Raw genomic sequence first — 25,265 nt, forward strand, 5'->3', positions numbered from 1 at the left:
TGACGATGTTTCAGAGGTGTATTTTTGATAGCTATGTCTTGCGTTATGTTGACAGACCCGTCGCAGCATCGGAGCTCCAGAACCACCTCCACAATCCTCTCCCGGATGGTCGCCACGCGTCGCACCTCCAGTCTGCTGTCGCGCGGCTCCACAGGGACAGGACCTGTCTCCCGCCAGACTTCGAACTCGATCTCGCCTTACCAATCAGCCAGGCGCAAGGTATTGGCTTCGCACCAGGCTTCGAACTCGCTCTCCCGGCAGTCGTCGGGGGATGTGACCACATCGAGGAAAGGGTCGAACCCCCTGGCTGGTATCTTTGTCGTGGGGCCATCGAGGGAAAAAGGAGGAGGAGGAGGAGAGGAGGAGGTTGTCATTCTGATCATGAGAATCCCATGGGTGATGGAGGTACTTGCACGTGTCATGAGACGCCACTGATAATAGGCGAAGACAAGAATCACCTCATGAACCCGATGACTGAGGAACCTGATGGTAAGAATCATCATACGCACTCCAAGACGGAGGAAGACCTCCAAGATCACCATACGCACTCCAAGACGGAGAAGGACCTCCAAGATCACCATACGCACTCCAAGACGGAGAAGGACCTCCAAGATCACCATACACACTCCAAGACGGAGAAGGACCTCCAAGATCACCATACGCACTCCAAGACGGAGAAGGACCTCCAAGATCACCATACACACTCCAAGACGGAGAAGGACCTCCAAGATCACCATACGCACTCCAAGACGGAGAAGGACCTCCAAGATCACCATACGCACTCCAAGACAGAGGAAGACCTCCAAAATCATCATACGCACTCCAAGACAGAGGAAGACCTCCAAAATCATCATACGCACTCCAAGACAAAGGAAGACCTCCAAAATCATGATACGCACTCCAAGATAGAGGAAGACTTCCAGAATCACCATACGCACTCCAAGGCGGAAGAGGATCTCCAAAGTCATCATACGCAGATCAAGACGAAGACTCTTCTCAAGACCAACTTAACTACTGAGACTGAAGGGAGCAGCGGGAACCAGACACACAAGAATGACATCATTTTCTTCCAAACCACTAAGGAAAACAATCAACAGGGGTGTTCAGATGTTCAGGAAGAACAGCTGTTACTGAACACTGGCGACCAACAGTTAGAAGAACTTCCCACCCGGACAACGGTAAACAGGTAGTGAAGAAGGACTTACATCATAAGACTTATCGTGATGAACAACAGGATGAACACATATAGTTAATGAATGGTGATGAATAACAGAAGAACATTCACTGTTGAGCAAGTGTTACCTCTACTGATGGATGAACAGCAATGTTACCACTACTGATGAGTGAGGAACATTGTTGCCACAACTAATGGATGAACAAGTGTTGATACAACTTATGGTTGAACAACAATGTTAACATTTCTGGTGAATGAAGAATAGTGATATCTCTAATTATGAACGAAGAACAGTGAAATTTCTACTGATGAATGAAGAACAGTGACATCTCTACTGATGAATGAAGAACAATGATATCTCTGCTGATGAATGAGGAACAGTGATATCTCTAATGAATGAAGAACAGTGATATATCTACTGATGAGTAAAGAACAATGATATCTCTAATGATGAATGAAGAACAGTGATATCTCTACTGATAAATCAAGAACAGCGATATCTCTACTGATGAAAGAACAATGATATCTCTACTGATGAATGAAGAGCAGTGATAACTCTATTGATGAACGAAGGACAGTGAAATATCCAATGATGAATGACGAACAGTGATATCTCTACTGATGAGTGAAGGACAGTGATATCTCTGATGATGAATGAAAAACAATGATATCTCTACTGACGAATGAAGAACAGTGATATCTACTGATGAGTGAAGGACAGTGATATCTCTAATGATGAATGAAGAACAGTGATATATCTAATGATGAGTGAAGAACAGTGGTATCTCTAATGATGAATGAAGAACAGTGATATCTCTACTGATGAATGAAGAACAGTAATATCTCTACTGATGAATGAAGAACAATGATATCTATACTGATAGATGGAGAACAGTGATATCTAATGAATGAAGAACAGTGATATCTCCAATGATGGATGAAGGACAGTGATATCTCTGCTGATGAATGAAAAACATTGATATCTCCAATGATGAAAGAAGAACAGTGATATCTCTGCGGATGAATGAAGATCAGTGATATCTCCAATGATGAATGAAAGGACAGTGATATCTCTGATGAATGAAGAACAATGATATCTCTACTGATGAATGAAGAACAGTGATATCTCTACTGATGAATGAAGAACAGTGATACTCTACTGATGAATGAAGAACAGTGATATCTCTACTGATGAATAAAGAACAGTGATATCTCTACTGATGAATGAATAACAGTGATATCTCTACTGATGAATGAAGAACAGTGATACCTCTACTGAAGAAGGAAGAACGGTGATATCTCTATTGATGAATGAAGAACAGTGATATCTCTACTGATGAATGAAGGACAGTGATATCTCTACTGATGAATGAAGAACAGTGATATCTCTAATGATAAAATGAAGAAGACTGATATCTCTACTGATGAATGAAGAACAGTGATATCTCTACTGATGAATGAAGAACAGTGATATCTCTACTGATGAATGAAGAACAGTGATATCTCTACTGATGAATGAAGAGCAGTGATATCTCTACTGATGAATGAAGAACAGTGATATCTCTATTGAATGAAGAACAGTGATAACTCTAATGATGAATGAAGAACAGTGATATGTCTACTGATGAATGGAGAACAGTGATATCTCTATTGATGAATGAAGAACAGTGATATCTCTACTGATGAATGAAAAACAGTGATATCTCTAATGAATGAAGAACAGTGATATCTCTACTGATGAATGAAGAACAGTGATATCTCTACTGATGAATGAAGAACAGTGATATCTCTAATGATGAATGAAGAACAGTGATATCTCTAATGAACAGTGATATCTCTAATGAATGAAGAACAGTGATAACTCTAATGATGATTGAAGAACAGTGATATCTCTACTGATGAATGAAGAACAGTGATATCTCTACTGATGAATGAAGAACAGTGATATCTCTACTGATGAATGAAGAACAGTGATATCTCTACTGATGAATGAAGAACAGTAATATCTCCAATGATGAATGACGAACAGTGATATCTCTACTGATGAGTGAAGGACAGTGATATCTCTGATGATGAATGAAGAACAGTGATATCTCTGATGATGAATGAAGAACAGTGATATCTCTGATGATGAATGAAGAACAGTGATATCTCTAATGATGAATGAAGAACAGTGATATCTCTAATGATGAATGCTACTGATAGGTGAACAACAGTGTTGTCACTTCTGCTGTATGAACAACAACACTGATACGACTGTTATCAATGACGGATGAACAACAGTGTTACCACTCATGGTTGATGAGCAACAGTGTTAACACTCATGGAGGATGAACAACAGTGTTACCACTGATGATGGATGAGCAACAGTGTCAACACTTATGGAGGATGAACAACAGTATTAACACTCATGGAGGATGAACAACAGTGTTACCACTAATGATGGATGAGCAACAGTGTTACAATCATGATGGATGAACAACAGTGTTAACGCTTATGATGGATGAACAACAGTGTTACCACTAATGATGGATGAGCAACATTGTTACGATCATGATGGATGAACAACAGTGTTAACACTCATGGGGGATGAACAATAGTGTTACCACTAATGATGGATGAGCAACAGTGTTACAATCATGATGGATGAACAACAGTGTTAACGCTTATGATGGATGAACAACAATGTTACCACTAATGATGGTTGAGCAACAATGTTACCACTCCTGCTGGATGAACAACAACGTTGCCATTACTGGTGAGTAAACAACAGGTGTTACCACTATTGATGGATGAACACCAGCTTTACCATTAGTGACGGATGAACAGCAGACTTACCACTACTGATGTGTGAACTGCAGTGTTACCATTGTTGATGGATGAACAATGACGTTATCCTTACTGATGGATGAACAACAGTGTTACCTCTCGTGATGGATGAACAACATAGTTACCACTACTGATGTGTGAACAACAGTGTTACCACTGTTGATGGATGAACAACAACGTTACCATTACTGTTAGATAAACAACAGTATTACCACTATTGATGGATGAACAACAATGTTACCATTACTGGTGGATGAACAACAGTGTTACCATTAGTGATGGATGAACAACAGTTACCACTTCTGATGTGTGAACAACAGTGTTACCACTATTGACGGATGAACAACAGTGTTATCACTTGATGGATGAACAAAAGCGTTATCACTACAGATGGGTGAACAACAGTGTTACCACTACTGATGGATGAACAGCAACGTTACCATTACTGGTGGATGAACAACAGTGTTATCACTAATGATGGATGAACAATAGTGTTATCATTAATGAGAATGAACAACAGAATTACCACTACAGGTAGATGAACATCACTGTTACAAATTCCAATTGATGACCTTGAAGGCCATGTATGTATGTGTGTGTGTGTGTGTGTGTGTGTGTGTGTGTGTGTGTGTGTGTGCGTGTATGTGTGTGTGTGTGTGCGTGTATGTGTGTGTGTGTGTGTGTGTGTGTGTGTGTGTGTGTGTGTGTGTGTAAGTGATTACAGTTTGTGTGTTACGGGGAGAGAGATTTAGCATGGCGTTGTGCCGTCTCTACCTTAAATATGCTCCGTGACTTTACTCTCACCGATATGTACACACACACACACACACACACACACACACACACACACACACACACACAGGGCAGCGTAGGCCAGGTTACCATGTATCGAACAGCCCTGAGGGGAGGATAAACACCTAGGCTGGCTTTCGACGGACAAGCTCGCCCAGGATTCGAACGCTAACCGCTACACCATGGAAATCCGTCATTGCTAACTGCTAGTAATGTGAACCTGATGGGATTTGACCGGTCTAGACCCCATTGCTCATGGATGTGAGAAGAAAGGAATTCCATTACTTGTAATCGAATAGTCATTTCCCTATTAGGGGCGATCGTCGCAGCCGAGCAGTGTGTGTCTCTCGGCAGATCTTCCTTCAACATGTTTCATTAAATATTTCTGCTAATTCAGCATTCATCATTTTCTTCCTGATGTTTTCAACTTGTCTAAGTTGGTCAAAGGTCATCATAGCAAGGGTAGAATCCAACTTAGGCGGAAATCAGTAGAAATTTTTTTATCAGGTTCACAGCAACAAGACACAACACAACATCTCGCGACTCCTATCACATCCTCAAGGGTGAGGATATCCAGTCTGGCGTTTATACACAAAAGTTAAGGATGGGAAAGAAGATGGATTGACCAATGAGAGATGATTGTGGTGGGCAGCTCCTCCCTCGTCTGACCAATGGCAGGTCGCAGACTCAGGTCAGCCGGGCGCACTGCAACGTAACGTCACCATGAACTATGACCTTTTGGTAATCTACGAGATTAGTATGAGAGCCTTGTTAGTCGAGTGCGTCTACAACAAACTGATAACTGATAAATAATGCTGAATAAACAGACATATTCAAAGACACACACACACACACACACACACACACACACACACACACACACACACACACCCATACACACACATACACACACACACACACATACACACACACACATATATCTATATCTATATCTATCTATCTATCTATCTATCTATATATATATATATATATATATATATATATATATATATATATATATATATATATATATATATATATATATATATATATATATATATATATATATATAACTGTAAGTTGTAACTATATGTGATTACGTGGATATGAGATCATATATAAAGGTCTTGTTAATAATTTCAAGATACATGCTGATGAATAATGGCTTTATCTCCTCCTCTTACGTATATTTTCATCATATCTTCCGGGGAATTCCTTTGTTCCTTTATTAATATTTGAGAGGCTGGTCTCGTTCTACGCGCAGCCCTGACGAGTGTCGGTAAAAATTGAAAACTCTTGAGACGAGGGACAAGAATTCTGACAAGACTTTCATCCATGTTCGCTCAATATATTTGCATATATTCATATATATATATATATATATATATATATATATATATATATACATATATATATATATATATATATATATATATATATATATATATATATATATATATATATATATATATATATATATATATATATATATATATATATATATGTCAGTTTTTCCACACTCATTGTCTCCATATGTGCAAACCACTTCAACACACCCTCTTCCGCTGTCTCAACCACACTCTACTTATTTCCACACATCTCTCTTATCCTTTCATTACTTACTCGATCAAATTGTCCTTAAACATTTCATTTGAAACACATCCACCCTCCTCCGTACGACCCCATCTATAGCTCATGCCTCGCAATCATAAAACATTGTTGGAACCACTATTCGTTCAAACATACCCATCTTTGCTCTACGAGATAACGTTCTTGCCTTCCACACATTGTTCATCTCTCCCAGAACCTTCCCCCTTCCCCCATTTTATGACTCACTTCCGCTTGCATGGTTCCATCCGCTGCCAAGTCCACTCCAAGATGTCTAAAAGGCTTCACTTCCTTCAATTTTTCTCCAATTAAACTTATATCCCAATTAACTTGTCCCTCAACCCTATATATATTGCATGAGGTCACAGTGGCGTGCGTGATCTTGTATACGCATAAAACCACGTGGTAAATGGAACACGATAAGTTCCCAAGTGTACTATCGTGTAATGATCACATCCCAAGGGAAAATGAAAGAAAGAGATAGAAAACTTAGTATAGTTAGTTGATATACAAGGAAGAAAGAGGCTTAAGACGCTATTGGTAAACAAGCGTTACCGGATAGTGGTGTTCAGGTTGGTGGCGCTCGGGTCTGGCATCGTGGTTGTGTGTGTATATATATATATATATATATATATATATATATATATATATATATATATATATATATATATATATATATATATATATATATATATATATATATATAATATCGGGGTGAAGAGAGTGGTGAGAGTAAGTGAGCTTGGGAAGGAGACTTGTGTGAGGAAGTACCAGGAGAGACAGACTACACAATGGAAAACGGTGAGAACAAACGAGGTAAGGGGAGTGGGGGAGGAATGGGATGTATTTAGGGAAGCAGTGATGGATTGCGCAAAAGATGCTTATGGCATGAGAAGCGTGGGAGGTGGGCAGATTAGAAAGGGTAGTGAGTGAAGGGATGAAGAAGTAAGATTATTGCTGAAAGAGAAGAGAGAGGCATTTGGACGATTTATGCAAGGAAATAATGCAAATGAGGGGGAGATGTATGAAAGAAAGAGGCAGGAGGTCAAGAGAAAGGTGCAAGAGGTGAAAAAGAGGGCAAATGAGAGTTGGGATGAGAGAGTATCATTAAATTTTCGGGAGAATAAAAAGATATTCTGGAAGAAGGTAAATAAAGTGCGTAAGACAAGGGAACAAATGGGAACTTCAGTGAAAGGGGCTGATGGGGAGGTGATAAGAAGTAGTGTTGATGTGAGAAGGAGATGAAGTGAGTATTTTGAAAGTTTGTTGAATGTGTTTGATGATAGAGTAGCAGATATAGGTTGTTTTGGTCGAGGTGGTGAGCAAAGTGAGAGGGTCAGGGAAAATGATTTGGTAAACAGAGAAGAGGTAGTAAAAGCTTTGCGGAAGATGAAAGCCGGCAAGGCAGCAGGTTTGGATGGTATTGCAGTGGAATTCATTAAAAAAGGGGGTGACTGCATTGTTGACTGGTTGGTAAGGTTATTTAATGTATGTATAATTCATGGAGAGGTGCCTGAGGATTGGCGGAATGCTTGTATAGTACCATTGTACAAAGGCAACGGGGATAAGAGTGAGTGCTCGAATTACAGAGGTATAAGTTTGTTGAGTATTCCTGATAAATTATATGGGAGGGTATTGATTGAGAGGGTGAAGGCATGTACAGAGCATCAGATTGGGGAAGAGCAGTGTGGTTTCAGAAGTGGTAAAGGATGTGTGGATCAGTTGTTTGCTTTGGAGAATGTTTGCGAGAAATACTTAGAAAAGCAAATGGATTTGTATGTAGCATTTATGGATCTGGAGAAGGCATATGATAGAGTTGATAGAGATGCACTGTGGAAGGTATTAAGAGTATATGGTCTGGGAGGCAAGTTGTTAGAAGCAGTGAAAAGTTTTTATCGAGGATGTAAGGCATGTGTACGTGTAGGAAGAGAGGAAAATGATTGGTTCTCAGTGAATGTAGGTTTGCGGCAGGGATGTGTGATGTCTCCATAGTTGTTTAATTTGTTTATGGATGGGGTTGTTAGGGAGGTGAATGCAAGGTTTTGGAAAGGGGGGCAAGTATGCAGTCTGTTGTGGATGAGAGAGCTTGGGAAGTGAGTCAGTTGTTGTTCGCTGATGATACAGCGCTGGTGGCTGATTCATGTGAGAAACTGCAGAAGCTGGTGACTGAGTTTGATAGAGTGTGTGAAAGAAGAAAGTTGAGAGTAAATGTGAATAAGAGCAAGGTTATTAGGTACAGTAGGGTTGAGGGTCAAGTCAACTGGGAGGTAAGTTTGAATGGAGAAAAACTGGAGGAAGTGAAGTGTTTTAGATATGTGGGAGTGGATTTGGCAGCGGATGTAACCATGGAAGCGGAAGGGAGTCATAGGATAGGGGAGGGGGCGAAAATTCTGGGAGCCTTGAAGAATATGTGGAAGTCGAGAACATTATCTCGGAAAGCAAAAATGGGTATGTTTGAAGGAATTGTGGTTCCAACAATGTTGCATGGTTGCGAGGCGTGGGCTATGGATAGAGTTGTGCGCAGGAGGGTGGATGTGCTGGAAATGAGATGTTTGAGGACAATATGTGGTGTGAGGTGGTTTGATCGAGCAAGTAATAATAGGGTAAAAAAGATGTGCGGTAATAAAAAGAGTGTGGTTGAGAGAGCAGAAGAGGGTGTTTTGAAATGGTTTGGTCACATAGAGAGAATGAGTGAGGAGAGGTTGACAAAGAGGATATATGTGTCAGAGGTGGAGGGAACGAGAAGAAGTGGGAGACCAAATTGGAGGTGGAAGGACGTAGTGAAAAAGATTTTGAGTGATCGGTGCCTGAACATGCAGGAGGGTGAAAGGCGTGCAAGGAATAGAGTGAATTGGAACGATGTGGTATACCGGGGTCGACGTGCTGTCAGTAGACTGAACCAGGACATGTGAAGCCTCTGGGATAAACCATGGAAAGTTTTGTGGGTCCTGGATGGGGTAAGGGAGCTGTGGTTTCGGTGCATTATTAGATGGCAGCTAGAGACTGAGTGTGAACGAATGTGGCCTTTATTGTATTTTCCTAGCGCTACCTCGCACACATGAGGGGGGAGGGGGTTGTTATTTCATGTGTGGTTGGGTGGCGATGGGAATCAATAAGGGCAGACAATTAATAAGGGCAGGCAGGAGGTCATGAGAAAGGTGCAAGAGGTGAAAAAGAGGGCAAATGAGAGTTGGGGTGATACAGTATCATTAAATTTTAGGGAGAATAAAAAGATGTTTTGGAAGGAGATAAATAAAGTGCGTAAAACAAGAGAACAAATGGGAACATCGGTGAAGGGGCCAATGGGGAGGTAATAACAAGTAGTGGTGAAATAAGAGGGAGATTGAGTGAGTATTCTAAAGGTTTGTTGAATGTGTTTGATGATAGAGTAGCAGATACAGAGTGTTTTGGTCGAGATTGTGTGCGAAGTGAAAGAATCAGAGAGAATGATTTGGTAAACAGAGAAGAGGCAGTGAAAGCTTTGCGGAAGATGAAAGCCGGCAAGGCGGCGGGTTTGGATGGTATTGCAGTGGAATCTATCAAAAAGGGGGGGGGTGACTGTTGTTGAATGGTTGGTGAAGATATTCAATGTATGTATGGTTCATGATGAAGCGCCTGAAGATTGGTGGAATGCATGCATAGTACCATTGTACAAAGGCGAAGGGGATAAAGGTAAATGTTTAAATTACAGAAGCATAAGTTTGTATTCCTGAGAAATCATATGGGAGGGTATTGAATGAGAGAATGAAGGCATGTACAGAGCATCAGATTGGGGAAGAGCAGTGTGGTTTCAGAAGTGGTATAGGATGTGTGTATCAGTTGTTTGCTTTTAAGAATGTATATAGGAAATACTTAGAAAAACAGATGGATTTGTATATAGCATTTATAGATCTGGAGAAGGCATATGATAGAGAATATATAGTGTGGGAGGTAAGTTGCTAAAAGCAGTGAAAAGTTTTTATCGAGGATGTAAGGCATGTGTACGAGTAAGAAGAGAAGAAGTGATTGGTTCCCAGTGAATGTCGGGTTGCGAAAGGGGTGCGTGATGTCTCCATGTTTATTTAATTTGTTTTTTGATGGGGTTGTTAAGGAGGTGAATGCAATAGTTTTGCAAAGAGGTGCAAGTATGCAGTCTGTTGTGGATGAGAGGGCTTGAGAAGTGAGTCAGTTGTTCGCTGATGATACAGAGCTAGGTGGCTGATTCGGATGAGAAACTGCAGAAGTTGGTGACTGAGTTTGGTAAATAGTGTGAAAGAAGAAAGCTTAGAGTAAATGTGACTAAGAGCAAGGTTATTAGGTACAGTAGGGTTGAGGGTCAAGTCATTAGGGAGGTAAGTTTGAATGGAGAAAAACTGGAGGAAGTGAAGTGTTTTAGATATCTGGGAGTGGATTTGGCAGCGAATGGAACCATGAAAGAGGAAGTGAGTCACAGGGTGGGGAAGGGGGCGAAGGTTCTGAGAGCGTGGAAGAATGTGTGGAAGGCGAGAACGTTATCTAGAGAGCAAAAATGGGTATGTTTGAAGGAATAGTGGTTCCATCAATGTTATATGGTTGTGAGGCAAGGACTATAGATAGGGTTGTACGGAGTAGGGTGGGTGCGTTGGAAATGAGATGTTTGAGGACAACATGTGGTGTGAGGTGGTTTGATCGATAAAGTAATGAAAGGGTAAGAGAGACGTATGGTAATAAAAATGAGTGTGGTTCAGAGAGCAGAAGAGGGTGTATTGAAGTGGTTTAGTGACATGGAGAGAATGAGTGAGGAAAGATTGACAAAGAGGATATATGTGTCAGAGGTGGAGGCAATGAGGAGTAGTGGGAGACCAAATTGGAGGTGGAAAGATGGAGTGAAAAAGATTTTCAGTGATCGGGGCCTGAACATACAGGAGGGTGAAAGGCGTGCAAGGAATAGAGTGAATTGGAACGATGTGGTATACCGGGGTCGACGTGCTGTCGATGGATTGAACCAGAGCTCGTGAAGCGTCTGGGGTAAACCATGGAAAGTTTTTTTGGGGCCTGGATGTGGAAAGGGAGCTGTGGTTTCGGTGCATTACACATGACAGCTAGATACTGAGTGTGAACGAATGTGGCCTTTGTTGTCTTTTCGTAGCGCTACCTCGCGCGCACGCGATGGGAGGGGGGATGCCATTTCATGTGTGGCGGGGTGGCGACTGGATATGGATGAAGACAGCGAGTATGAATATGTACATGTGTATATATGTATATGTCTGTGTATGTATATATATGTGTACGTTGAAATGTATAGGTATGTATATGTGCGTGTGTGGGCTTTTATGTATATACATGTGTATGTGGGTGAGTTGGGTCATTCTTTCGTCTGTTTCCTTGCGCTACCTCGCGAACGCGGGAGACAGCGACAAAGTATAATGAATATATATATATATATATATATATATATATATATATATTATATATATATATATATATATATATATATATATATATATATATATATAAGATAACATATCTCCTGATATAATGCGTGCGAATAAACATTAGAACTTATATATAATTAGCATCGAAAAGATAATTGACATCCATACTGGTTTGCCTCCGTGTACTCCATTAGTAATGGGGGACGAATTAGAGTTAGATATATAATTAGCCTATAAGGCCTTATGGAGTATATAATTCACATTCAATAATCATATATTGACGGTAGATTATATGATGATCCCTTGACAGAGATTCGTGTTGGATTAAACACTTAAAACCGAGTGATTATCAAAATATTTATGTTGGAAGTGTAAATGAATTCTGTGTTAGATGATTTGCAAACATGGTTTAATTATGATATTTGTTGAAAATATCAAGAGATAAATCTGTTTAATGTTTATCCAGGTGCATCAGTGTTGTCCTTGTTGATCCATATGGGAAAACAAGTTTTGAATAATACACGCAAAAGCTGTTATGTGATTGTGGAAATGTACTTTTAAAACTGGTTCATATATTCATTGGTGTGTTATGTGTATGTGTATGTGTGTGTGCTTGTGTGTGTGTGTGTGTGTGTGTGTGTGTGTGTGTGTGTGTGTGTGTGTGTGTGTTTGTACACATATATTAAGTAATCAATTATATGGGAATAAATATTCTATATACTTCAATGTTGTTTTTGTATCCTTCATATATTTCACTGAATCACATGCCTTGACTACAAAATGACACGAGTCATCTAGGATCATTGTTACCTCCTTGAGCAGGACGGTAATAAGACTTTTAGATGTGTATAGTATGACCTGACTTTTGACCCGAGCCTTACAAGGGTTGGGTCATTCGTCAAGTTATGTTAGCTAAGATGAAACAAGCAACGGAGGCCCCGATCAAGGTCATCACATTGATACCGTATATATATATATATATATATATATATATATATATATATATATATATATATATATATATATATATATATATATATATAACATACAAACCTCCAACAGCCAAGATCGAACCCGGGACCCCTGTGCCACAGGCGGGAATGCTACCGATAGGCTATGGGCCTGGCTAATAGGAAATAACTATTCGAATACTATGTACTCGAATACCCTTCGTCTCACGTTGGTGAGCAACGGGGTCTACACCGGTCATTTCCCAACTGGCGCACATAGCCAACAAATAGCAATTTACCGAACCTAACTGTACAACGCGGGGGTATATGAATCCTGGCTGTTGGAGGTTTGTATGTTCTATAAAGGTGCACGTTCCTATGCACTTTGTTCGTGTATATATATATATATATATATATATATATATATATATATATATATATATATATATATATATATATATATATATATTTTGTACTCTTCGCCATTTCCCGCATTAGCGAGGTAGCGTTAAGAACAGAGGACTGGGCCTTTGAGGAAATATCCTCACCTGGCCCCCTTCTCTGTTCCTTCTTTTGGAGGAAAAAGAAAATGAGAGGGGAGGATTTCCAGCCCAAACAGGTACCTAGATTATAGACCAGCCACTCGGGGAGGATGAACAGCTGGGTGGACTGTGGACCGAGTGGTGCAACCAGGATTCGAACTTATCGTTCGTTCGCATAAGAATCATACCTCGATATGTAGCGTTTCTTGGTATAACCAGATGTAACCATTTACGCTAGTGGGCAGACCACCCGACTCCTGCTTCCACTATCCCTCTCTATAGTCAGTCTTGTATCTTCTTTCTCCCTGTTTTCTCCTCTCTTTTTCTTTTACCTTTGCAATTTTGACCTCTAACAACAACAACAACAACAACAACAACAACAACAACAATATGCTCTACGTCTTCTAAAAGTTAACCGACACCAAGAGTCAGTTAAGCTGTGGCGGAGTTTTGCTGTCCTGTCGATTCATTTGTTCTCGTGGATTCATGAATCAAATTCAAGGTTATGAAACTCGTCATGTAGTACCTTATCCTACCAGGCGAGGAGAATGTGAGTACTTCAAGGATGGACTCAGTAGATAGATTATGGGCTTTTAAAACTGTGAAATAAGTAAAGATAATTCGTCACACGATTTTGCATCTTTACCCAGTGGCTTGGAAAACCTCTTCAATTCGGGTGTTTTGATTCAAGACCTATAGGTACGATGAGGATATGTATGGCCTTAATGAAGGTATCAGAAATCGAGGGTCATATACATAGAATGATAAAGAGTTTTGCTTTTGAATCATCATCAACACCCGAACAAGATTATTTTTGACTGGTGGTTACAACTGGACGCTGACGGTGCAGGTGATAGGCTTGTAGGCCAAACTACCAACCAACCAGCCAATCGTAGCGGCCAATCACTCTCCAGCCATCCGTGAGTAGATCCAGGTCGTCATTTCTCTGTGAGTGGGCAGTGGAGGTACATAGATAAACACACCGATATTGACATGGCTCAGATTTCTGCGACCGATCTTCTGATGAAGGTCTCCTGGACCTCAGAGGTGAGGGAGGGAGGCTTCATGCAGCATCGGGGATGAGGGTAGGTGAGGTGGAATGGTTTAGTGTCATCTTAGCATCAGGTGGTCAGGGTTAAGTAGGTGAGTCTCGGTTCGGTTTAGCCAGATGTAAAGATGACAGAGTGACGTTCAGATAGGATAGAAAATAGGTCGACTTTCTTCATGATGCTGTGAAAAACCTGTCCAGAGGTCAGGCGCGTCTAAGGCACTTGCTCGCTCGACCACCGCCTCCCGTCCCATCTGTTTTGCTTTGCCACTTTAATGTGTGAGGGGAAGGATGTTTACACTGGCGTCCTCTTAACGCGGCCAAGCTTAGGCTAAGAACTTCCTCTTAAAGATAAACACTTTTTCTCTCATGTTTTCCTAAGAGTCGCTGCCACAGTCTCTCGTCCCTCGAGTACACGATGGTTGTTGGTGGATCTCATTGAGACTCATTCTTTTCATAAACGTCCAAGTCATTATCAGTCAGGTTATATTACCTGGCGTTCCTGCCACCTGAAAGGTCTCTGCCTGGGTTAGTGGTGCATGAGGAGGAGCCATCGGCTTCACCACCCGTGTCTCCAGATTTGTATACAAGAGGAATACATTCTTACATTCCTCCTCCAGGAGACAACCTCGTCATAGGCCATCAGGTCTTCAGTTATCTGGCCTTCCCATGCACTGTCCTCCAGTAGACAACCTCGTCATAGGCCATCAGGTCTTCAGTTATCTGGCCTTCCCATGCACTGTCCTCCAGTAGACAACCTCGTCATAGACCATCAGGTCTTCAGTTATCTGGCCTTCCCATGCACTGTCCTCCAGTAGATAACCTCGTCATAGGCCATCAGGTCTTCAGTTATCTGGCCTTCCCATGCACTGTCCTCCAGTAGATAACCTCGTCATAGACCATCAGGTCTTCAGTTACCTGGCCTTCCCATGTACACTCTTACTTCAGGTACAAAGTGTGAGTTACCTGCCGTTGGAATCTCCCCTCTATAACCTATCTGCTCCGACACATGGTTGACCATGTTGGTATGACATCCCTAAGTTCAGGCCCGGTAGATAGATAATGTACGTGTTCGCCTGAACACCTCGCTGGTTTGGTGGAAGGTTAATATCTACACTGACTCGTATCTCACAGCTCGTCTCCTGAGGTTGCCTGGTGACATCCTAGTCACTGTACCGCCTCCGTAGCTCCTGTAACTCCTGTAACTGTCTCCCAGCTGGATGAAGGTTACAGCCTCTGCCGTCATCACGCAGTGTCTTGTAGTCAGGCTGTTTAGATAGGATGTCGTCAGCTCCTTGACCACGACGGTACGACCCTTGGGTACGACGGTACGACCCTTGAGTACAACGGTGCGACACTTGAGTACGACGGTGCAACCCTTGAGTACGACGGTGCGACCCTTGAGCACGACGGTGCGACCCTTGAGTACGACGGTACAACCCATGACCACGACGATACGATCCTTGACCATGAGGGTGCGACCCTTGACCACGACGGTACGACCTTTGACCACGACGTTACGATCCTTGAGTGCGACGGTACGAACCATGAGCACGACGGTACAACTTTTGACCACAACGGTACGACCCTTGGGTACGACAGGTAAGACCCTTGAGCACGACGGTACGACCCTTGACTACGACGGTACGACTCTTGTGCACGACGGTGCGAACCTTGACCACGACCGTACGATCCTTGAGTACGACGGTACGACCCTTGAGTACAACGGCACGATCCTTGGGCACGTCGGTACGACCCTTGGGTACAAAGATACAACCCTCTGGTATGATGATATGGCCTTTGACCCGTCCAGGTCATCAGACACGAATGGTCGTGTCGTCGTGCTAACATGGGTGACACACGTGTCTAACCAGAGACAGTGCGTGTCTAAAACTGCACAGTTCTACTGTCATATTTACTCATCATGTCTTCCCTAAACTGATTACTGCAATCTGCAAATGTGTGTGTGTGTGTGTGTGTGTGTGTGTGTGTGTGTGTGTGTGTGTGTGTGTGTGTGTGTGTGTGTGAGTGTGTGTGTGTCTGTGTGTCTGTGTGTGTGTGTGTGTGTGTGTGTGTGTGTGTGTGTGTGTGTGTGTGTGTGTGTGTTTGCGTTTCTGTGTGTGTGTGTGTGTGTGTGTGTGTGTGTGTGTGTGTGTGTGTGTGTGTGTGTGTGTGTGTGTGTGTGTGTGTGTGTGTGTGTGTGTGTGTGATTGCTATTTGTATGTTATGAGTAGAGAGCATTACAACCGTTGTCCCGTCTCTTAACCTTGTATATATGTACCATGACTCTCCATTTATGTGTGTGGACACGTCCCAGCCTACGTAAGCCAGGTACCCACTTATCAACCAGTCCCGAGAGAAGGATATACAGCTGGGATTTGATGTGGGCTGAATCAATGCGCCCAGGATAAAAACCCATACAGATCAGACACCAGGCAGCAACGCTAACCAAGGACAAAAATCCACATCAAGTCCGGGCCTTCATTGAAATAGAGCGAGAACTATGAAACAGAAAAACAAAAGACATGGGAAAGTATCTCCGAATTTTGGAAAAAGTGAAAGACCAGTCTTATGAAATGTACCGAGGCATAGTTATTTGAAAGACATGAGAAGGTAGAGAGTTCCAAAGCTTTGACGTGTAGGGAAAGAGACAGGTATCAAAACGGCCCAGCCCTTGAGTCACCGATGGCCGCACAATGATTATGTGATGCAGCGTGGTCTAGTTCGTGTTGGGGGCACACAAGCAGCCGCCTTTCGGGAGCAAAAACCAAAATAATACCCACAGAAGCGGGAAAGTGAACCAACATTGCGGCATAGGGTAAGAGGGTCAAGTTTGGAAGTTAGCCTGGGAGTGTGTATAAGTCGGATCGCTGGAGAGGAAGCTAGATAAGAAGGAGCAAAGTGAGGGAAGGAAGCCAAAACAGGGGAGCTTAGAGATGAGACCTTGATCCCGCACGCTGTCCAAAGCCTGAGATATGTCAAGGGCAACTACGTATGACTCCTCAAAATCTTTCAGGGATGATGACCAGACATTAGTAAGATAGGAAGGAATATCACCAGTGGATCTCGCTTTACGGCTTCTGGTGGTCAGAGAGAAGACTGATTTTTCGAAGTGTTTAAGTATATGGGAGTTGAGAATTGATTCAAAGACTGGAAATGGTAAATGTCAAAGTGATAGGACGATAGTTAGAGAGGTCAGGACTGCCACCCTTCTTAGGGATGGGATGCATCAACGCATGCTTCCAAGGTGAAGGAAAAGTTTTGGTTTTCAGACAGAAACGGAACAGACGAGCAAGCACAGGTGCAAGTTCAGAGGCAAATTCTTTCAGTACACGGGGATGGATGCCATCAGGACCATAAGCCTTGCTTGAGTCCAGAGAAAGAAACGCTTTTCGGACAGTCCGAAAAGAGATTACGGGTAGAGGCATAGGATTAGCAAAAAGAGAATCAGGTGGAGTTAGAGGAGAAACGGGACCTTGAGTTGCTTCGTCTGCGGGAGAGACAGCTATAGTACCGTCAGAGCTGATATGTGAAGGAAAGTTAGAGCGACTGAAGTTATTAGAGATACCCTCAGCTAAAGACCAGAAAGACCCATCACTGGATGACGAGGAGAGGTTATTGCACTTCCTTTGAATAAAATAACGCTTTGCCCTCACGGATAACGTGCTTGCAGCGATTACGGGCAGTGATAAAAGCTGAATGGGAGCCAGAAGAAAGAGAGTTTTCCAAGCCTGATACGTCTGATCCCTTGCCTGAATGGCCTCAGAACAGGAATCTGCGTATATGTTCATAAGTTGATGCTTGCGTGCATACAAGACGTCGTACTTATTACTTACCACTTACATCGTTAAGACACAACAAAGTGATGTCTACCGATTGTCCAAAGAACAATGAGAGGAACTTGAAGAAATCCCCCCTCCCTCTCCACTCCCCACTCCCCCAGGTATGAAACACGACTCCCCTCATGTCTTGCTGTTAAGTAGCTGTTCCCGCAGACCCCCGACACAGACCTTATTTACAGACGTAAACTACTGTGCAAAACATCAGTGTTTGTTGTCATGCGACATCGCATGACAACCCACCGTGCACGATCAATGCCGGCAACCCGCATGGTCCCGCGTTGGTTCGTTAGTAAGCCATACACGATCATGTGAATCTTTCATGCAAGGTGCTATTGAAACCTCTCCATACATGCAGCGCCATACGCATGGCCTCTCTGCAGGACCCACTGTAAACCTGCGAACCCTTACGTTAAAGCCATACGTGGTCTTTGGGGGAAAAAAAAGAAAAAAGAAAATCCTTCAGAGCTTAATGCAGAATTCGTTTCATAAGACACTTTATATTAATTCCAAAAAAGAAAATATCCTTCAGAGCTTAATGTAGAATTCGTTTCATAAGACACTTTATATTAATTCCAAAAAAGAAAATATCCTTCAGAGCTTAATGTAGAATTCGTTTCATAAGACACTTTATATTAATTCCAAAAAAGAAAATATCCTTCAGAGCTTAATGCAGAATTCGTTTCATAAGACACTTTATATCAATTCCAAAAAAGAAAATATCCTTCAGAGCTTAATGTAGAATTCGTTTCATAAGACACTTTATACTAATTCCAAAAAATATCCTTCAGAGGTTCATGTAGAATTCGTTTCATAAGATACCTCATCTTAATTCCATGGGGAACTCCATGTCAACCTCCAGTGAAAGAAGCCATGTAAACCTTTCACACAAGACCCATGTAACCCTCCCCCCCTTCCCATACAAGACCTACGTGCACTTCCCTTACAAAACCCCCCATGTGAACCTTCCATACAAAATCCCATATGACGCCCCATAAAAAACTCCATGCACCATGTTAAGGCATCACACGCCACCTATAAAACTCCCTCGATGCACTCCATGTTGCTGCTGCTGCTCCTGCCCTGCAAAAAGGCTACGATTTCCGCTGGAACTCGTCTTACGTAATCCGTAATAAGGTCTTCGTCTTACGTAATCCGTAATAAGGTCTTCGTCTTACGTAATCCGTGATAAGGTCTTCGTCTTACGTAATCCGTGATAAGGTCTTCGTCTTACGTAATCCGTAATAAGGTCTTCGTCTTACATAATCCGTCATAAAATCTTCGTTATGCGTAATACGTAATAATGATGCTATTGTGTCACTCACCGTGATAATGAGGACCATCTGTTACGTAACCCCTGGTAACGCAGTAATATGGATGTTACGGTACTTAATGATGCGTATCACAGTACACCATCATGTGTACCCCCTAATTACGGTACCCCCATATTATCTACCCCATGGTATGTACCCATATCACGGTATCCTATGATGTGTACCCCATAATATGGTACTTCATGATATGTACCCCTTGTTATGGTACCTCATGATGTGTACCCCATAATATGGTACCTCATGATATGTACCCCATGTTATGGTACCTCATGATATGTATCCCTTGTTATGGTACCTCATGATGTGTACCCCATAATATGGTACCTCATGATATGTATCCCCTGTTATGGTACCTCATGATGTGTACCCCATAATATGGTACCTCATGATATGTATCCCTTGTTATGGTACCTCATGATGTGTACCCCATGATATGGTACCTCATGATATGTATCCCTTGTTATGGTACCTCATGATATGTACCCCATGTTATGGTACCTCATGATATGTATCCCTTGTTATGGTACCCCACGATATGTACCCCTTGGTATGGTACCCATGATATGTACCCCTTGTTATGGTACCCCACGATATGTACCCCTTGGTATGGTACCCATAATATGTACCTCTTGTTATAGTACCCCATGATATGTACCCCTTATTACGGTACCCCACGATATGTACCCCTTGTTATGGTACCTCCTTACTATGGTACCCATGATATGTACCCCTTGATATGGTACCCCATAATATGTACCCCTTGTTATGTTACCCCACGATATGTACCCCTTGTTATGGTACCCCCTTGGTATGGTACCCATGATATGTACCCCATGGTATGGTACCCATGATATGTACCCCTTGTTATGGTACCCCACGATATGTACCCCTTGGTATGGTACCCATAATATGTACCTCTTGTTATGGTACCCCACGATATGTACCCCTTGTTATGGTACCCCCTTGGTATGGTACCCATGATATGTACCCCATGGTATGGTACCCATGATATGTACCCCTTGTTATGGTACCCCACGATATGTACCCCTTGGTATGGTACCCATAATATGTACCTCTTGTTATAGTACCCACAGTATACGCAAGAAAAGAAAAGTATTACATGGGATCATCAAATCATTATCAATGTACAATGTTCTTAATGTAGTTAGTGACAGGGTTGGATGACAGAGCGCTCCCGCAGCATCGCCCTAGAAGCTGTAATTCAGGGCGATATTTTTAGGGCCAGACCGCTTTGGTCAATACCCAGCCGACCTTTGTGGGTGAACCCCGGCAGCGTAATCCGGGCGATATTTATAGGCCAGGTCGCTGGTCAGTACCCCTCGCCTCTCGGCCCTCGACCCGTCTGGTCGATGACGTACAAACGTCCTTGGCCATCTGTCGTGGGGGGAAGAGACAGGGGACCTGTCCGTCTGTCGCAGGGAGAGAGTGAGGTGCTCGTCCCTCTGTTGTAGGGTTGACAGGGACCGTTCCATGTGTCGCAGGGTAGAGATAGGGGCGCTTCCGTCTGTCACAGGGTAGAGACAGGAACCCTTCTGTCTGTCACAGGGTAGAGACAGGGACCCTTCTGTATGTCACAGGGTAGAGACAGGGACCCTTCTGTATGTCACGGGGTTGAGACAAGAGCCCTTCCGTCTGTCGCAGGGTAGAGACAGTAACTCTTCCGTCTGTCGCAGGGTAGAGACAGGGGCCCTTCTGTCTGTCACAGGGTAGAGACAGGGACCCTTCTGTCTGTCACAGGGTTGAGACAGGGACCCTTCTGTCTGTCACAGGGTAGAGACAGGGACCCTTCTGTATGTCACAGGGTTGAGACAAGAGCCCTTCCGTCTGTCGCAGGGTAGAGACAGTAACCCTTCCGTCTATCGTAGGGTAGAAACAGGGAATCGCCCGTACCCTGCACTGGTCAAGCAGATCTTACACATGTAAAAGGAGGATAACAATTACGCATCTTACGCATTCTATTCCAAGGCGTACTACTGCGTTAACTACTGTTATCGATACGCACTGTGCCATTACGCACAGGAAAACACAATGACAGGAGGAGGAGGTAGATGGAGGGGAGGGAGGAGGGGATTGAGCTTAATCAATAGCCTTAAAAGTAACGAGAAAGTAATACTTTGTTATTCCGCCGACGAAGGTTATTTAGGGATTTATTTCATCACAACAACTTTGATTACCTTTGCTCTTCTCAAGTGTCTTATTCGAGATTGTAAACAGTTTACTTTGTTTTCTTTACTGACTTTTACGTCTTGTTGTTTGCTGCTGGGGACGTGGTTTACACGTTGACAGACGTTGTTCGCTGCTGGGGAAGTGGTTTACACGCTGATAGACGTTGTTTGCTGCTGGAGGACATGGTTTACACGTTGATAGACGTTGTTTGCTATTGGGAGATGTGGTGTACACGTTGATAGACGTTGCTTGCTGCTGGGGGCCGTGGCTCACACGTTAATAGATGTTCTTTGATGCTGGGACGTGGTTTGCACGTTGATAGATGTTGTTTGCTGCTGAAGGACGTGGTTTCCACTTTAACAGATTCATGCTTAGTACAGGAGCTGGACTGTATGAGTAAGACAACCTCGCTTGCTACAGCAAGTCACGATGTTTCCAAATATAAGTAGGGAATTGTAAGTGTCTTATATTCGGAGATGTACTTAAGGAAAAGTAGTCAAGTTGAACCCGGAATTATTTACTTTACCAGAGTAGCAAAGTGATGAGGCATCTTTACTGATGACCATTGTGTCTGACACACGATTATATCTGCATCATGAGGTCTTGACCAGTTGGGGGTCGTGTTGTGGTCAATATATCACCACAATTCAATATTTCCCTCATCTATAACCTCTGGCAAACAGCTCGATAACATGACTGAGTTCGAAACCCTGCTCAATTCCCGTCATCTGATGAGAATGTCAATGATTTCATAAATGATGAATCAACATAGATGGGGAATAAAAAAAAAAGGTGCCATTCATTCAAAAGTTTGCGAGTTCTGCTGCTGATGATAACGACGACTTTTACTATAAACACCAAATTAATGTGGATACTCCCCCATCCTCCCATCATCGCCCCATTCCCTCCCACCCCAACCCTTCCCACACACACACACACACACACACACACACCAGTGCCCCTGGCCCCCGGTGGAGTGGGTCCTGGTGCACCAGCCCCTGACTGTGGCGCGCTGCTATACAGCCCCGGCGGTGGAGGACTCCTCTCCACGACACTCCAGATAACGACGTCTAAATAACGACGGAGGTTGTTTCTTTGTGGTGGGGGATCACTTGTGTAAGATCCCTCGCTGATGACGGTCGTCTGTGTGAGAGCCGAGTGTAGGCAGGAGACGACGGCAGGGGAGGCTCGCTTCGTCTTTATCGTGTGAACGACTACCCTTCTGTCGCTCCATTAAAGTCGTCGTCCCTCGTAGGACTGACGACTTCCGGAGGAGTAAGGACCGACGTGTTGACGTGTCCTACCGAGGAAGCGTCTCGTGTGTAGAAACTTGAGACTCGTAGCGGAATACAGAGCGAAATCTCGGCGTTTCGGGGGGAGAACTTGACGTCAGGGGTTCTTGATGCGCCGTCATGAGGATGGCAGGTAAAGGACTTCGCTAAGGACCTCGAGTGTAAGATCACGCGGCAGCGGAGTGGCAGCCGGACACTAGCGGCCCACCACGTGTTGCTGCCACAATGATATCAGCTGATAACGCGCGCGTGCGAACCCGGAGAAGGAAGTGTTGGCCAAGGGTGGCGGCGACGTCTTTGAGGGAGGTGACGGGGAGGCGGCGGTGCCTATGGCTGTGAGCGGTGGTGTAGGACCTCCTCACCACAGCAGCTGAGGTGCCATGAGCCGTGGCCCAGCCGCTGCGATGAGTCAGTAGTCCGTCAGCGGCCGCCAGTGTGGGCTCTCTCGGACACCACTATTGATTACGAGCGGTGGGTGCTGGCGGCAGAGCTGGCCCGGCATGGCGGACACAGCAGCGCTCCGCCTTATATATCTCCCTGTGACCTCTCCCTGCCCTCACCTGGATGCCTGTGTGTACGCCCACACGCTGTGAGACGCGGCCCTCACGCCCACGCCCGCAGGAACCACGATGGGCGCCTGTATAGCCCGCTGCTGGCCTCTCATAGCCGACCCCAGGTGAGCTACCTCATACAAACACACACACACACATACACGCACACACACACGCCCCCTCCGTCAGCCACAACACTGCCTCATGACACTCACACTCGACCCAGGAGTCCACACTTGACCCATATTCATCATCTGCCAAATAGCCCATTTACCAATTAACAATTACATCACGTGTGCCAATTAATAGCCCGATTCAAGGCTGGGGCTGTGTGTGTGTGTGTGTGTGTGTGTGTGTGTGAGCAGAGAGACTCACAAGTCTAAGGAACGCTTGGGCTATGGATTCTCTGCTGTAGTTGGCCGATAAACCACTTGGTGTTGTGTTATGGTCTGTGTACGTGTGAGGACGACGGTCCTGGACGATATGTTCACCTGTGCTCCACCGTCATTGTTCCTCGTAATTATAGAAACATAAATTACTCGAAGCAGCGGCTACAACGATAGTGTTGAAAACCCTAATTGGTTCCACGAAAGGTGTCAGATATATAGAAAACAAATGAGAGTTGGTGATAATGCTCAAACCCAAACAAGACATTTGATCATGTGACCCGAGTGAAAATACTTAAAGAAAACGTGAGAAAATCTAACGCAAACTCTCGCTTGTCAGTGTGAGGTGAGCGCTGGAGAACATGACGCATGAAAAGGAACTGACAACTTGGCAATGTGGAAGAAATAATGGTAATAATGGCACAGGAAGAAATACCAAAATGTTGATGACAGATTTCATACCATAAATGTGATATTTTGAACGCTACTCTTAGAGGAGTTTGTGCAACATTGTATATTTTTGGAGTCTTAATTTCTACAATATTTTAAATGAATGTAGAACACTTAACTGGCCGCGCACACACACACACACACACACACACACACACAGCAGGTGGATTCAGATCAAAGCTGCACTACCCTTGTATTCTAATATCTTCCTATCCTTCTCTCCCTCAAAAACCCTCCTACAAACCCGTCCCAAATTCTTCAGCTCCCTCAGCCCGTCCCCAGCCCCCACCTCCCCCTAGTCAACAACAAGTGAGGAGAAACATACATAGATTTATCTCCCAGCTGGACCTGGGCGCCACCTCCTCAGTGGGTACACAGACGAGACTTTCTCATTCTTCCGTATAGTTCCATGACAAGATGTATATATATATATATATATATATATATATATATATATATATATATATATATATGAATTGTTATTGCTTTACTTTGTGTCTTCGAACTCTCTCTCTCTCTCTCTCTCTCTCTCTCTCTCTCTCTCTCTCTCTCTCTCTCTCTCTCTCTCTCTCTCTCTCTCTCCCAATACCAACATTCCTCGCACTTTTGCCTCGCTCTGTCAACACTTGCCTCTCGCCCCGGGGGCTGCCGCCCGTCAGCTGCCACCTCTCCTGGCTAACCAACCACCCAGCAACCAAAACATTTCCTCCACCCAACACTTCCATGGGCACGAGATTAATTTTACTCTTTTTTCTTTTCTTGGCAAAAGAACAAATTTTTGGTAAAATCTTTTTTGTTGCTATTTGGGCTCCTGATTAAAGCTGATTACTGAGAATTGACACAACGCTGTTTGGCTTTTTTGTTGAATGTCAATTACTATTGAAACAAGT

General features: G+C 43.4%; 1 protein-coding gene across 1 annotated transcript in view; it reads left to right on the forward strand.

Annotated features, from left to right (window-relative positions):
- Nucleotides 1-435, forward strand: part of LOC139759550 (QRFP-like peptide receptor) — an 84,866-nt gene extending 84,431 nt beyond the window's left edge. Inside the window, exon 9 of the mRNA XM_071681815.1 lies at nucleotides 56-435. Coding sequence (XP_071537916.1) covers nucleotides 56-435 — 380 coding nt within the window. The remainder of the gene's footprint in view (nucleotides 1-55) is intronic.
- Nucleotides 436-25,265: the final 24,830 nt, after the last annotated feature.

Source organism: Panulirus ornatus, chromosome 3 (assembly GCF_036320965.1).
Source record: "Panulirus ornatus isolate Po-2019 chromosome 3, ASM3632096v1, whole genome shotgun sequence".
Classification (NCBI taxonomy): Eukaryota; Metazoa; Arthropoda; class Malacostraca; order Decapoda; family Palinuridae; genus Panulirus; species Panulirus ornatus.